This window comes from Etheostoma spectabile, chromosome 16 (assembly GCF_008692095.1).
Source record: "Etheostoma spectabile isolate EspeVRDwgs_2016 chromosome 16, UIUC_Espe_1.0, whole genome shotgun sequence".
Classification (NCBI taxonomy): domain Eukaryota; kingdom Metazoa; phylum Chordata; class Actinopteri; order Perciformes; family Percidae; genus Etheostoma; species Etheostoma spectabile.
Window position 1 is genome coordinate 17,463,513 of NC_045748.1, and position 12,969 is coordinate 17,476,481.

The 12,969-nt window shown below is 38.6% G+C and overlaps 1 protein-coding gene across 1 annotated transcript in view; it reads left to right on the forward strand.

Moving 5' to 3' along the window:
- Positions 1-2,084: 2,084 nt before the first annotated feature.
- Positions 2,085-12,969, forward strand: part of astn2 (astrotactin 2) — a 285,511-nt gene continuing 274,626 nt past the window's right edge. The window contains exon 1 of the mRNA XM_032540394.1: positions 2,085-2,709. Coding sequence (XP_032396285.1) covers positions 2,256-2,709 — 454 coding nt within the window. The 5' untranslated portion in view covers positions 2,085-2,255. The remainder of the gene's footprint in view (positions 2,710-12,969) is intronic.

A 12,969-nucleotide genomic window follows, 5' to 3' on the forward strand; every position in this document is an offset into this window, starting at 1 on the left:
ATATATATATATATATATATAGCACATACATAGCACCTTTCAAACATAACAAAATGCCATTCAAAGGGCTGTGCAGTGATTATAGAACAGCAGACAAAAACAGATAAAATAGTGCCCTTTTTATTCATGCCTAGGAGAGTAAACGTCCCTTACTGACAGATTGAAATGACTGACACATATATTTAACCATATTTGGCAACATGTAGGACCCTTTCAGCAACTATTCCTAGAAAAAAGGCTTGTGACTATAAGGTTAGGGCAGACATTAGAAAGTGTCAAATATGCAGTCATTTCTACTCACTGTGGCTTGGGTTAAGCTGTTGAGTTATTTAAAGGGGGCAGGCACGTTGACTGCTCAGCAGCAAAACAGACTTGGGTAAATTAAGGCAGAGTATCAGTATCAATGGCATAAATGATAACTGCAGGGTTTACTTTAAGTCACTCTGTTTTACCAATGGGCTGCACTTATGATCCAGATACAAATTGTCTTACTTAGAATTTTACAGAGGGAACATACATGTGCTAGTGCACAACTTACCAGGTGGCATGCACATGTGCTCACAACCGCAAGTGGTACTGGAACAGACCCTGTGAGTGAATGCTTTAGCACCATAAATAAAAGCACACAGAGAGTGTGTTTGAATATTTCAGCACCATGGAGAGAATCAGAGAATGACTGGTGCTTTGGCCCTTTTCCATATTAATTCTAAGCAAGTTTGGGGTTAGCAGTGTGTTAACACACTTGAAAAAAAGCAACATTAATAAGTATACTCAAAGATGTCAGTATGCATACACACTGTGTAGATGTGTGTGTGTGTTTGTGGACACACAATGTAATACACAAAAGAAAGGATTGAGCGCCTCACAGACGGGATACACTCAAATTGTTGAGTTGTTCATAGTGGCAGAACTGTTTCAGGAAGATCTTGGATAGCTAGCAATAAAGTATGTATTTGGTAAAATATTTGAATTTCTCTTTGTTAAGTTTAATTGATAACTTTGTTCTAAAGTCATTGTATGCTTGATGCATGTATTGTATCATTTGGTGATAGTACAGTTCTAAAGAAGACTTCATTCATTTCTGAGGTACTATTTTTAATAAATCGAAAGGAGATTTAGTGACTTGCTAATTTAATGAAATAAAACTTCTCTGCATTTTAAACCTTGGCTCATCTATGGGCCTCTTAAACTAGCCCAGCCTACCCACTAGCCATTGGATCTAACTAACATCTCAAATGATAAAATGATATATAGCTTAAATAGGTTTGTCAATACCTTTTGACTTTATAAGCATTAAATGAAGAATAACGTGTACAGAGCATTTAACTATTTGATATACATTTTCACTGTGTCTGGATAACTTATTTATTATGTTAAATTAATTAATTTGTATTATTTTTTTGTAATGGTTTGTATATTTGTTACTATTGCATTCAATTTTAGAACATGGGACTTTACGATGATCTATCTATCTATGAATCTCACTTTCTGGTGCAGTCACCCTTAGTGATACAGTATATTTCAGGGTGGGATGAATGTACTTTACTCTGAATTGGTGTCTTGCAGGTGAAACTGCAGACTAAAGTGTCACATTTATTTTATGCACAAGCTGTTTTAACAGTGCACAAGTTGACAGTAGGTGTATGGATGAATGAAAATCCCCCGCTGAGCACTTGCTGAGTCTTTGAGAGCTTGGAGACCTGATGCCTCTTATAAAATGAAGAAGGGGAAGTGGGGGATTATAATTAATCACTAAAGACAAAGTGTGTAAAACATGAATCCTTGTTTTTTATTGAGAAGATATAGATAGTGCCTATAGGCTGTCAAAAAAGCACATGGACAATTGGTTTAAATAAATATAAAAAATTGTGTTATAATTAAATACAGCATATTTAAATAATTGTGTTATTTGGCATAGGTTATGATGTTAATGACTTAACCCTTACAGTCAGTAGCCTATTATAGAAAACACTTACTATTAAGCACTTAACCTACTACAATCAAAGATTATTATTGTTTTAATGTATTTATCAATTCAAATCAATTAAGCCTGCTGACTCCACCTCCTGTCTGCCTTTTAAAATGACACGTGCTTCTCCGTGTTTACGTGATTTGGTGTCCCACAGTGTGAACACAGACACGGATGCGTGTGTGTGTGAGGCGCCAAAATGTCATTCTCACTACACCTGTGCTGCCGCCTCCTGGACGGACGCGACTCTTTTGCAGCGACTGTACTATAAGTGAACGGACCGTTTATGAGCCCCACTCAAAGCGAGAGAGAACCACACACGAGGAGCGGGATGGCGAGGATATTACCGCTGCACCTTCGCGTCCTTCTTGTGGGGCTCTTGTTCACGGGGACCTTGACAGTCCAAGCAAACCGAGGGGCGACAACGGCTGACGAAGAGAGGGAAAAAGAGAGCGACGCGGAGGCGCCATGTGAGGTGAAAACCGTGACCGTGTCTACCCTGCCCGTACTCCGGGAGAACGAGTTCAGCTTCACCGGCGGAGCCTCGGGGAGCGTGGTCGGAGGAGGGGGTCCTGCTGGAGCAGGTGCTACTGCTGGAGGAGGAACTGGTGGAGGTGGAGGTGGAGGAGGAGGAGGAGGGGGGGAATCCAGGCTCCTGTTATTCGTTAGAACCGACCTACCTGGGCGAATTTCCGTAATGGATGATCTTGACAACACAGCTCTCCCCTACTTCACACTCGGTAAGAACTGCTCTGGGAGCTACCGTGTTTTCCCTCCACCATGACGACCAGTCGACCTAGCTGCACGTTTTTTTTTTATTTCTCGCATAGCGTCCATGCACGCTTGTAAACTCTAGATGTTTACCCTTAGCTATGTATTCTCCAAATCATCCACTCATACACGTATTCCCTGGGGTGTATAGTCACCTGTCCTGTTTCCAGTACCTTGTTAGGGTTCCATGTTATCATGTTTAGCCGACATGACGTGCAATAAAAAGGTGATTATACGATTCCTATTTCCCTCGTGTTCCTTAAAACACTGCTGCTTCCGCATGGGATACAAACTTAATATCGCTCATGTTTAAGTGACGCTCTCTATTCCCTTCCCCTCCTTCTAACTCTGCCTCTGTCTGTCTTTCCCATTTTGTGGTTAAATGTGATTATGACTTTGAATTTCATGCATACCCTAAGTATGCTGCCCCAATCAAGGAATGCAATTTGGCCCTGCAAATATGCGTGGAATTGGTATTTTATTCTCACTTGAGCAGATAATTCATACATCTGCTCATGTGAGAATATGCATGTATGCATCGCTAGTAGAATAAGTTTATTAGGCTGCAATACCAGGCTAGAGTTTGCATCACGGTCAAAATTTGGCATGGTAGTTTTTAAGGGAACCTATACATACCATTTTTGTGTTTAGTCACAGTAACGGAGTGAATCCAAACAGCACAACACTGGTATTTTACAGGTCATCTGAAGTTCTCTGTGAAAGCCATTGACCTTAAAAAAGGTCTTCAGAGTAGCGTCACTGATTGGATAATCATAGAGGACATATTAGTGGGAAAGTATTTCTGCCTTTCACAAACCCCAAAAAAGATATTTGCTTTGTAAAAGGAGCAGACTACAGTACGTATAAATGGAACTTGCTTACCTTGGTTTCTGCATATGTTACGCTTCAGAGCCATGTTTCACAGGGCCATGAGAAAGATGGATGTTCTTATACCTGGCTCTTTAGTGTTTGAGCAGATCAACTGTGTGTTGATGGAAGTGCAGAGTGTGTGTGGCACACAGTAATGGTAAATGCAATAGGCCACACACAGGGTAGACTACAATTGGAGAATTCTGTATGTTTTCCATTTTCCCAATAAGTTCAAGGCAACTATACTGGCTCCTATTGACATTGACCTGTAATATTGCAAATACAAAGATGCAAGCCTTGGTGCAGGATATTGATGTGGGTGCTGTAAAAATACATGTCTCATTAGTACAGTTTTTGGACTCTGGCTTGCTATGTTTTTTTTCCCCCTCTCCTTCCTTGGTCTCAGTTTCATTCTCAGTATGAGGAGTGCAGAGTAAACAGGCTGCGTGAAGCAAAGGCAGGCAGGCTGGCTGATGGCTGGAGCATTAAGCTAGTAAATCACTTTCTATTCTCATTAAGGACAGCCGTTGACTGGTGAGAAAGGCCTCTCTGTCCTCCCAGGCAGCCAGCTAGCAAATTTGCTGCTTCGCCCTTCCATCGTGGAAGGAGGCAGAGTAAAAGGGCTTTGATATTTATAATGCAAGCATGTTCCCTCATGTTGTTGACCACATTGTGAAACTGAATAACCACTCTAATGTTGTTGTGTAAACAGTGAATCTGGATGCTTTTTCGATAGACAGGCAGACAGACAGACAGACAGACAGACTTTATAAATCCCAAATTGGGAAATTACTCTGTTGCAGCGTGAGTTACAAGTAACCAAGGACATACACATACTACCTCACACACATACAGAAAATACAAGAAATATATTAGACATAATAAATAAAATTAAGATAGAAAAAAAAATCCCGGAACTGAAAAATATACTTAGAGGGATATACATAATTAACATGTATAGAATATAATGTACAACCTACATACAAAGTGTATATATAACAAAATAAAATATGTATAAGGCAATGTATGTGTAAAAGAAAAAAATTAATAACAAGTTTCTTTCAAAAATAACATAGTGCTGATATTTCCCTTTCTAATATATGTTTTTTCTGCCAGAAAACCAAAGTACTAGTCCTTCATGTCAAGATGATGTTGTAGTGATGTGAAAACCCTTGCTATTATTATAATTGCTCCAAGATTCTCCTGACACAGTAGTCCAAGGCAGAAGTTGACATGTTGGTGTCACCTGTGTTTTCCTTGTTTGTTCTAGTATTCAACACCATAATCATCAGGTTGTCTTGACAGCTTTTGTTTTGATGGATGTATTAGTGGCAGAGTTGTTCTTGTGAAATGTCATAATAAAAAATTCACCTTGTTGATTCAGTAGAACAAAATCAGCAAATTGAATAATGTAGACAGTACATTTTCATGATCAGGATTTCATTTGTTGCATCAATATTATACCTTATTGTCTTCTATTCTAATTGTGAATTTTGGTACTACCAAAGCGTAACACCACACCAAATATACATATTATTATATGACCTTAAGCGTGTGCATTGTCATTACTTATTTTATTTTTGTAATACCCACTGAAAAATAAATAGGACTATATAGGGTGTAAACCGTATTGGATAAAGGCGACCACCCACCAACACGTTACTCAGTTTAAGTCTGTTGTTCTGAAGCTCTCTCAACTCTAACAACCACACAGCACATGCTGCTTCAAACAGTGCAATCTGAACTAAAGAGCAGAGAAGTGTTGCACATATTGTGAACAACTCAAGGTATAGATGTCTTGAGTAACTGACATTTAATCAAACATTTTCTCACTGACTCTGATACCAGAGAGGAAAAAGATTGGAAGATGGAGTTGGTGTTTCACTTGAGAAACCTTCATCCACATTTTATCCGGTCATGCTGAAAATAAATGGTTTTTATTTTAGAAATTGATTAACAAACCTTTTATTTTCTCACTATTTTGTTTTGACATGTGCTACTATTGCCTCATCAGAAAATAATACAAGAGTGATTTGAAAATGCTGGGGCATGTCTTATTAGCCAAATGCCATCCAAACCATAATGAGCAAAGCCCTGTGTGTGCTTCTTTGATTCTGTCAGATGTCCAATTGTTTGATCCAACGAACATCCCAGGTTAGGGAAGGTGGGAAAAGGACAGCAAGTCCCCGTTCCAACCGTGGCCTGCTGCCTGCTCAGCTTTGATTTATTGCCTCTAGTGTCATGGAGAATGGATGAGTAAAAAGGGCAGTGCAGAGGAAATGTACAGGGCTCCTTCCCCTCCCCCGTTTTCTTGTATTGTTTGGTTAGTCTTTTCCTTATGTGTTTTGCAAACAGTGAGAGGAATCAATGCAATTATTAATCACACTGCCTAAATACCATTCTTACCTTTGGTAAAAAGCATTGGATATGTTTTTTTTTTTTGTGGGTGCATTTTAGTGAGTTGGAAAAAAGATTTTGTGTTTAAAGAATGAAGTGTTTCCCTCATACTCTACTGTTCTACCATTGTTTCACTTTAAAAAAAAATAGTGTCAATGTTGAATTTTAATGCAATTGCACTGTAATTCAACTTTGTAGCACCACACTTAAAAATTCTAGGGAGAGAGTTTCTTTGCTCATTTTAAGTGACATGGGACTGGACGGAAATCGATATGTTTAGCAACATGGCTGACTGTGTAAACACCTCATTAGGAGTACACCTTTTTTTTTTTTTTTTTTTTTTTTTTTTTTAACCTCCTGGCACTTAACCCACGAGCGAAAACATTCAAATGTCTCCCAGTCCTTTATCGCCTCTATCCATCGAAATGGACTAAATCTTTGCACTTTTTTATTGTCCCACTACATCTTAGCCTTTTTTTGTGCATCTTATCAAACTCTGGCTTGCCAACCAGCCTTTTCCTCTCTCTCCCTCTCCTCTCTATGCCTCGCCGTATCCCTCTAAGAATGAGTTAACAGCAAACCCTGCTTGCTTGGAGATGGGAGATTAAAAGCAACAGTGGTAAAGCGAAAAAGAAGGCCTGCACCAGAGCACTCTGTTCCCTGTGGCACAGAACATGTACACTGCACTACATCTCAATCTTATGTCAGGTGTTGAGCTTAGCACTGCAGACAAGTACTGAAGCAGAAGGGAGGGTCAACAGTAAAGATGGTGTGGAGCAGAGATAGAGGAGTTTTTTTTTTTTTTACATTTTAGCAATTTTACATTTTAGTTTTGAATTGAGTGTGGTTGAGAGTACTATAAACAAGCTCATCCAACTGCTTTACCGAGGGTGTAAAGAGAGCACAGATAATTAGATCCACGGTGGAGCTAGTGCAAGCCATCAAATGGTCTGTTTATCATCATTTGACCTGTTATAATATACTGTACCTATTGGAGGCTGTCTTTTTAAGGTGAGTGCTCTACAGGCAGTCTTATTTGAAGTGGGAATTCTGTTTCCAACCACTCTGTACATGTAATGCCCCAGTGCTCAGTTTCATGTCTTTTGGTTTGTTCATATACAGCAAAAACAGGGCAAAAGCAAGCTCTACATTAAGGTTTGTTCTGGCTGGCTAGCCAAACTGCCCCTCACCTGCTCTGAATCAGAATTGTCATACATGAGGTCGGCTGCAGGATCAAAAGATTTTTCTCTTTTCTGCTTCCACAATGATTTGCCAGCTACTTTAACTGTAGTGTGTGTGTGGGGATATAATTAAAAGGCCGGGGTCTAATTGTATTTTATTTATAAGAATGTACTTTTTTTTTATACCTAAGACCATCTGTAGATTCAGTGTACTGGTGCGAGCCAAGTGTGGTATGGAGAAGTGAAAATGGAAAACAATGTTGTATTTTTTTTTTTTTTCTGAACATATGAAATGCAGTCTACCCCGCTTCAGTTATATGCCGTTATAGACTTTTAAAATTGGACTCTTTTGAGGTTTGATGATGATTAAGATACTGCTGCTGCTGCTGGTTTATACTTGCATGTGTGGATGATTGATTAGTCTGGGTGTTAAACACAGCCACAGATTTGTGTATAAAGGTTGCAGCTCTGATGTTTCTTGAATAATTTGCCAAGGCAGGAAGAAATGAAAGTGATCTCATTAAGATGTTGGGCTATAAAAAGGCACTACAATGTTTAAAAACAATAAGACAAAAGCTCTCATTCATACACATGAATGCAGTCCCTCCAGGATTATGCGACAAATTCAAACAATTATTGTGAATTTTGTCTGACTCTGAATATTGATCAATCACCGCAACTTTGCAGCAATTTTGACCAATAGCCGGAGTTTCCCATGACTTCAACCCAACAAAGCAGTCCCACGCGCCAGACTTCGCGTCAGTATGTGACTCTGAACACTACTGACCAAGCGGGAGTGAGAACAGGTTGATGTAAAAAACATAAATTAAGTGTTTTCCAGGATAGGAAATTAACTAACGATTTAAAGATAAACAAGTCACTGACATATATGTTCAAATTTGATTCATTCATATTATTATTTTTTTTCTTAAATCCACCAGCCTTTTTCATAGATATCAACATTTGCAGCATCCTAAGCCTTTTTGGTAAGGCTCATAGTAGTTTTATTCTCCCCAAAACAAGTTTCCTTTTTTAATTTTAAAGAAAAATCCAAAAGACATTGCAACTTTTATCGCAATTTCTATAGCAATTTGTGGACATGCAGTGACATTGTGAATTCTCTTTGTTATCTTCATTAACGGGATTAATGACAGAAAACAACAAATATGCATTCATATCCAAACAGCTGATCATGAAGTGCAACTCAGGCGTGTGAACACGGTTTTACAATGTCTAAGATTTATAAAAGAACCATGGATACACCTCAACCATAGAAGTTTGTTACAAGTAGTGCATATATATTTTGGCTTTTGTGCATCTACAATTTTGGTCTGGCCCTCGCAGTCACATAGAGCATGCTGGTATTTGCTAGCAGCACCATGTTTGATTGTAGTCTGAATGCTGTTTGGTTGGCAGTATGTATGTATCTTTCATTATGTACTTTCATGAAAACAAACAGGGTATGAGGTTGCATTACCTCACCCAATGGGAAAAGTCATTTGACTGGCTAACTGAGAGTGAAGAATCATGCTCATTTAGCTTAATGGCGGCAGGCCTAACTGATGGCATGCAAAGGATGAATGAATCGTGGTCAGTGACCTGTGCCGGTTGCTTTCCTTTGCAGTAATGCATTTTGCACTGCTTTGTTTTGCCATTATGAAGGTAAATATGGTGCAAAATGTAAGGGCTTGTAGACTCGTTGTTAGCACTTGTGGAAGAGACTGAGAACTTGCAGAACAACAATCTAAATTTTTACGTTAAAAATTGCACTTGCAAAAAAATATTCACACACCTGTGAGCTGAATTTCAAGTCACATAACGAAAAAAACAAACACACGAAAGCTTGTTGAAGGAAATCTGAACTTGTAAGTTGTAACTTGCGACCGTAGAAAATGTTTGCCCGTCCCTTTTCTGAATGTGAAGTCACAGAAAAAATAATCAGAAATGTGTAGATTTACATTAAAACAATTTCACTCAGGAGAGACGTTGTTGCAGATATGCAAAGATTTATTGTACATATGCATAATATGAAATATAGTCTAAAGAGGTTAGACTCCATCATTATGAAATTATATATTTTTTAAAGGGGTCAAAAGCCAAAAACCTAATCCCCTGATGGAGTCTAGACGCTGATGGAGGTGTGAGGAGCCTAAAGACCAATCGAGGACCCAGGAGCCGTGCATGATGAAGACCTGAGGTGCAAGAGGAGGAAGAGGATTGTGCTCTTAGCCTGAAATGACAACTGAGCAGCAGAGAGAGAGGTTTAAAACAGGGATGTCATGCTGTGATTGGCTTGTGAAATTCATTGCCGCTTCTGATTGGTTAACATAAGTGAACGCCTCTAACATCTGTTCAGTTTAGAGAGAAAAAAGTGATTAAGTTTAGAAGTCTTCCTGAAGGAATTTACACTGTGCTCCATGACAGCTGCAAACTGGTAATGCAATATTTACTCTTTTATTTTTTACGCTTCCAATTTTCATCACAACCACATCTCCGTGATTACAACCTCTCAAATCTGTCACTGCAACTTCACATATGTGCTCTCTCGCATCTCAAAGTGGCGAGTCTGCATGGCAGGACTTTAGTGTGACAACAGTGTTGCCATATTAAATTGGACTCCAGCTGAAGCTTATTTAATTTATACATCCTTGACATATGTATACTCCTAATAGTAATATACAAGCCTATATTGCAATCTATTAGGCCTATATAAATATATAAACACACGGTAGCTGAGTTCATGCAGTGTTTTTCATTTCACTCATGTTTTTTTTGTGAGTCAGGCAACAGCTGTTAGGGAGAGCGTGTGTGTCCCCCCCCAACCCCCCTCCATGCTGGACCACCACACGAACCCCCAGACAGCAGAGGGGCTGGAAAAACCAGACGAAACACTGTATGTCGGTCAATGGCAGAAATAAATCGTTCACTTGGCCATTAATGACACTTTAAAAGACAAACAAAAACCTGAAGAATAAATAAAAATGTACATCGTCATGTTTCCTGTAATGAATTTTATTGCCGACCATAACACTATACCTTTTGAAAGCGAGGAGTAATATCCTGTCTCCTTTGTATAGCCCCCAGTTGGGGCTGTGCTGAACACTCTGGCCTGTTTTGCCTGTTTTTGGTCGTACGTATGTTCCATAAATGAGGGCCATTGTATGGATCTCTGAGCAAACGGAACAGGAGAGCAGCAGGGTTTCCTTTTGGCAAATGTAGCATATACTGAAGCTTGGTGGATTAAACAAGCTAACGTTGGCTTGCCAGCTGGCTTCTAAATAAATACATTTAAATCACTTTTTAGATTGTAACCACAAAAAGAATATAACTACTTTTGTACTTCATACATGTGACTGTGTTTTACAAGTGCAAAGTTTAACATACAAGTTCAGATTGTTGTATGTTGTCACATCAAGTCTACAAGCTCTCGCATTTAGCACCATATTTACCTTTATGTTACCACCAGTGTCTTTAGTCTTTCCTTGTGATGGTGTTCAACAGCGTCGATCTCAAGATAAATATTAGATCATTAACATTGCTGAGAGAGGCATTGTAGTTATCTTTGACGGAAAGAACAAAGCCGTTTGTGTAAATATCCCTAATGAATGCACAAGCTCAGTTTTTGTTGCCTTTTCCCCTGATTTATGCAAAGCAACAAGATGCACAATTGTTCACACATCCCCCCCCCCCCTTACTTTATTAATTGGCTAAGAAGATCAAAGATAATGTTTGGCAAATGAGGGAACTGAAAAATTCAATAGTATTTGTTTTGTTTATCATATATTGTTTGTCTAAAATGAATCCGCTAAAATAGAATCCTTTGGGGTGGTTTACAGTAGCAGGACAAACTGAGAAATGGGTACATCCTTAAAGTGTTTACCCTTGCTTATACATAAAGATGAGGTGTGGGCTCTGTTTATCAAACAAATTAGGTTGTCTGCTTAAAAGTGTATTGGCTTAAGCTCTATGAAATGTAACGGTTGAACCTGATATTTAAAAAATAATCAGAGCTGAACATGGTTGTAGAAACGTTTCCGCCATTAGCCTTTTACAGGACCTCTTGTGGCTTTGAAAGCTTTTATGGGTTCAGTGACAAGCCCAGGGACTCTCACCAGTACTATCATGTCTCTCTTCATGGAAGTCGAAACCAGCAGCCTGCATTTATTTAGACATTAGCATTAGAGCTGCAAAGATTAATTGATTTAACCGATTAGTTGTCAACTTTTAAATTAATCGCCAACTATTTTGATAATCGATTAGTCAGTTTGTCATTTTTTTTTTTAAGACAAAAGTAAAAATAATTTTTCATTCCAGCTTCTTAAGTGTGAATATTTTCTAGTTTCTTCACTCCTGTGTGACAGTAAACTGAATATCTTTGAGCTGTGGACAAAACAAGATGTTTGAGGATGTCATCTTGGGCTTTTGGGAAACACTGATCCACATTTTTCACAATTTTCTGTCATTTTCTGTCACAAACCACTAATCGATTTAATCAAGAAAATATTCAACAGATTATGACTATGAAAATAATTGTTAGTTGCATCCCTAATTCTGCCTAAACACCTTCATCAATCTGTAGGAGTTTGATTGTGACCTTCTGTTGCTTTCATGGATTTCTGCTGAGATTTTTCAAAGCATTGTCTGATGTGGGTGTACCTCTATAAGTCTAAGAAAACTTCTCTTGACATGTAAAACTGCACTGGTATTAAGAACATGCCGTATGGTGTAACTAACGAGAGCATGTTTCAAGCTAATTCCCAAAAGATTCATAAACGTTCTGCGTGTATACTGTAAAAGAGCTTTCTAGACTGTGCACCAAATGCATAATGTGACACTGATTTATAAAAGCAATTCCATTTAGTGCCTCTTTTTGCTCCTTGGGCTCCTCTAGTGTGTCCCCCACCACATAATAGAAGGCCCCTGGTGACAAAAACTGTGTAATGTATTTGCACTCTTAGTAAAAGACTTTTTATAAAGCGAGCCAGACATTTGGGGTTAAGGTTAGACAGTGATGGGAAGGATACTTTCAAAACGTATTCCATTACAGAATACATGCCCAAAAATGTAATTGGTAACATATTATTCTTCAGTGTTATTCTGAATACTTAAGATTACTTACAGATTGAATTACATTTTATGAGTGTAGGAATGCGGCCATCAAATACCGCTTACTAAACATGCCTATTCTGGTGTGATCTTCTGTTCCAACTGGCTGAATGTGTACATGAACAAGCAGTATTTGTTGTAAAAAATTGCTTTGCCTACTACAAAAATCAAACCGCAGTATTGCTGCCACAAGCTAGTTTTAGCTAACGTTAGCTATCATGTCAAACAGGGCTAGTCAGTCTTTCAATGGCTCTGGGGCTAGTAAGTCAGCCCACAGGAGAATGGAAAGTCACACGTCAACTAAGCAGGTAGATGCCTGATACAACTATAAAATAGCAAGGTGACCAGTAAAACTACAGCAGACCACTACCCTTGGCTAATTAAAAAAATAAAAATAAAAATACTTTCAGATGCTTCAGGTTGGAGGTGGAGTGATTTGGACGCTGAAAGCAGGTTGGTTGTTGGCAAGTAGAAGTTGCAATGCAGTTATATTTTGTCTCCCTGTTCCTTCTTTAATGTAAAACGCTGTTTGAATTACCAAGATAGAAACGACTTAACGGCTGTATTTTCAGACTTTGACATTTGGTTTTAAATGCACAGACATTTAGTTATTTACAGTGTGTTCTGCCGTTATCTAATGGTATTGTATTAAATTCTATCCTGTATTCCATTGAG